Source organism: Limulus polyphemus, unplaced genomic scaffold (assembly GCF_000517525.1).
Source record: "Limulus polyphemus unplaced genomic scaffold, Limulus_polyphemus-2.1.2 Scaffold14754, whole genome shotgun sequence".
NCBI classification, from domain to species: domain Eukaryota; kingdom Metazoa; phylum Arthropoda; class Merostomata; order Xiphosura; family Limulidae; genus Limulus; species Limulus polyphemus.
In genome coordinates this window covers 1,775-5,359 of record NW_013680364.1, presented here as the reverse complement: position 1 = coordinate 5,359, position 3,585 = coordinate 1,775, and the positions used below count along the sequence as shown (strand labels likewise).

Below are 3,585 nucleotides of genomic sequence, written 5' to 3'. Positions count from 1 at the left end.
AATCAGAAAGTCTTAAAGTTTAGAGTTACAAAAGTAACAAATGACAGCATCCGTTTCTCAAAAGATCGACACTAAAGGCTTTCATTAATACTTGTCAACCTGATTATTTTGTTTGAATTTGGATTGGTTTAATAAACAGGAACAATATTGGTCGGTTGATTTCGATAAATAATACTAACGAAACGACAAGCGAATTTCATTCTGTTGTTTTTTACGTAATCATCTCAAGCAGTCTTGATTATATTTGAGCTACTCTGTATTTACAAATTACACGCCACTACCAGAATGAGAGAAAGCAACCAAAGCTACCTAGTTCTCTACCGTTCACAAGTTTACACGAAATGATTTGTGAGAGCACCATGGTAACTTGCAAGCTATGTTTTCTAAAGGTTTACCTTATAACTTAATCCACATTTTTGTACTATGTGATCGCAACCCTTTTTTTTTTTCAGGTTTAAAGATCATATTCAGTTTTCTCAACAGTCACGTGCTATTTATTAATTTGGCTACCTAACGTGTGGAGAATCTTACGTCAGATCGACTGTTAGAAGACATGGAGGTCGTTTAGAAGGCACACCGTATTCCTAGGTTCAAATATTGTTCGGGATACACTAGTGAATGTGACGTGGTTCCAACCCCAGTATCTTCAAAGTAATCGGTAAAGCCAGAAATGAGACTATGTTACGGGTGAAGGAGATGCTTCTATTCCTTCGAATGAAGCCTAGATTAAACAATCAGCTATTAAACTTTTACTCGTAAAATTACATTTATCTTAATTATTTTCATGTACTATGTTATGATAAAACAAACGTGAAAAAACGTATAACTAACTTGTTATAGACTTCATATTGAAAATACTTAACAAAGCCAAAATCGACGTTTGAATTTTTAATAAAGGTCTTAACGCAAATTGAATGTGATGTGGTTCAAACCCCCAGTATGTTCAAAGAAATCGATAAAACATAAAACGAGATTATGCTACATGTGAAGAAGACGCTTCTAATCATTTAAACGAAGCCATGATGAAACAATCAGCAAAGAGCTATTGAATCTTTACTCGCAATTTAGATAAAATGATATATATATATATATTCAGACTTTCACGCTTAAGTGTGTAAAAATAATTTTTTATAACTTTCTTTCTGAACATGAAAATTATGTCTTTAAAATCTAAAACGACTAACTTATGTTAAAACTAGTAAAATAATTAGCTGAAGTTAGTAACGGTTTAAACAAGTCAATTTCTTTCAAAATTTGCGACATTTCAATATATAAACACAGTCATTACATTATGATGGTGTTTCACTCATCTTGGAGATTATAGAAAATAATATAAGAAATTTGTTGACCGTTAGATGGCACATCATTGTTTTTAAAGAAAAAATAAATTACAAATAAAAGATATTACGAATCGGGATAATTAATTTTAATTTTATATGTATTAATTAGTGATAAAACAGATCATATCAGTATATAAATGTGTTTAGTTTAGTGTTGATTAGTGTAATGTACTAAATTATATATGTATTTTCATATTTTGCACCATATCTCGTCATATGCTTAGTTTTCATTCTACTACATCATCTTAATCGTCACTTTATAGAAACTATTCTAAAACTCGTTGACGCGTCCCAAGAAGAGAATCATGCCAGATCTGTTGTCTCTGATGATAAAAAGGAATGGATGATCAGCATAAAAGGTTGGACCTAAGGAAGCACTACCACCAATAACAGCTCCAGTTACAGCAGCTGCTTCGCTTCCTTCCTCGTTTACCTCAATAACTGCTTTATGTTTAATTTCAGAAACAGACAGACCATTCTTACTGCTGATACCCGATAAATCTGATTGTCCTGATTTAAACAATTTGGTCAATCCAAGTGACTGCAAGGAAGGAGATAATTCTTTTTCGTATGTTAAGTTAAATTTGGGTAAACCAACTCTAACTCTGGTTTCTCTCATTTGTCCAATTATCTTTGTTAATTTATCAGAATTCAGTTGACTTTCCAGAACAGCAAGACCGTCCCTATGGTCAGGAAGAATGGCAAACATGCTAATGTCTTTTCCTTTGTAAGGCAGTTCAATCATTCTTGCTTGGAGATCGCTACTTCTGCAAAATTGAAGTTACGTGTTAAGTGCATAAACAAAATATCCTTCCCATCCGTGCCTTTATTATAGAAAGTTCCACTTAATGTATTTCTTGAATTAAACTTGTAAAGCCAGGTACCCTTGAAGTAAACTGCGTTCAGTAAAACAAGTATCGTATCAGAGCTCAAAGGTTTATCGAAAAGTTTAGCGATTTTATGCTGCGTTTTTTGATCCACCCATTCGTTAATTTCCTGGGTAGCTTTCTCACTTTCCTTTACAAAATCGGCTTCTCTTATTTCGGCTTTGTATTTCTCCTGTAACTGTGTTTTGTAAGAGTCCAGTACAGAGTAATCAATATGATTAACCATTAAATTAGCTGCAATCAGTTTGTACTGATCTTGAGACCCTTCTATTTGGTTAAGAGTGCTCTGAAAAGCTTGGTGAACTTCTTCGTTAAGCAGCTGTTCCTCCTGATACCCAAGAGTAGCTTCTAGTTCTCGTGCTGTCTCTTCTCTGGCTCCGAGATACACCATACCCATTGCCGTTGAGATGCTGAAAGGTGAGATAAAAAGGTTTTCATCCTTCGGTAGTTGTTGAAACAAATCCATTGCAAAGTTGTTACTGGCTCTTGCAACTTTCTGAATCCCATTTGTTGACGTCTGGTCCTGAACTGCGATCACAGTAACCCAGGTTATCAAAAGAACACTTAAATACAGCATACTCATACCTACAGTTTGAAAAAAAAAGAAGTATAAGAAGATATAAAAAATTATGATATAGTAAGAAAATATTTCAAAGTCATACCATCACAATTTTGCCTTTAATCTTAATGCCAAATCGATTATGAAGCCCCTATATGTACTATGTTCTTTAATGACTATCTGATATATTTAATTTCAAGATCTTGGATGTTTAATATAAAAAATAAATATGTATGTAAATACCACATTTTCAAAACTTTGTTTCAACATATAGATGAAACATGAACGTTTCACCTGTTACTTATCAATTCAATTACCAATGATTGAACTATAAAATATACTGTTCCGTTTAGTTTTGAGTGCACTCTTAAGCGAGTCAATGGTAATATTAATGGCTTATAACGTTAAAAACTCGATTTCAATACCCGCAGTAGGCTGAGCTCAGATGGCCCATTGAGTAGTTTTGTGCTTAATATCAACAAAAGTAAATATGTTTAAAATATCGGATATAGGCTATTTACGTAAGAAAGTGTTTAATAATTTCAGCCCCTCTGTGGGTCAGCGGTAAATTTACGTTCGATATGTCGTGGTAGATTCATTGAAAAATAATCTATTGCGTAGCTTTGCGCTAAAAATAAACAAACAAAAAAAACGGTAATCTAAACTGTGTAAAATTATTAACCTAGCAAATACTTTTCAGAAATGCAAAAGTATATATTTATAATGTGAATATTTCAAGCTATTATTATCAAAATTACCTATAAAACACCTATTGCTTTTAGTTATAAATTGTAATGTC

The 3,585-nt window shown here is 32.7% G+C and overlaps 1 protein-coding gene across 1 annotated transcript; it reads right to left on the bottom strand.

The window, feature by feature from the left end:
• Positions 1–1,518: 1,518 nt before the first annotated feature.
• Positions 1,519–2,810, bottom strand: LOC106477393 (serpin B4-like). Its single transcript, XM_022380986.1, is given in 2 exon segments — positions 1,519–2,102; positions 2,105–2,810. Coding segments are annotated over 2 exon segments (1,197 nt in total). The 3' UTR covers positions 1,519–1,611.
• Positions 2,811–3,585: the final 775 nt, after the last annotated feature.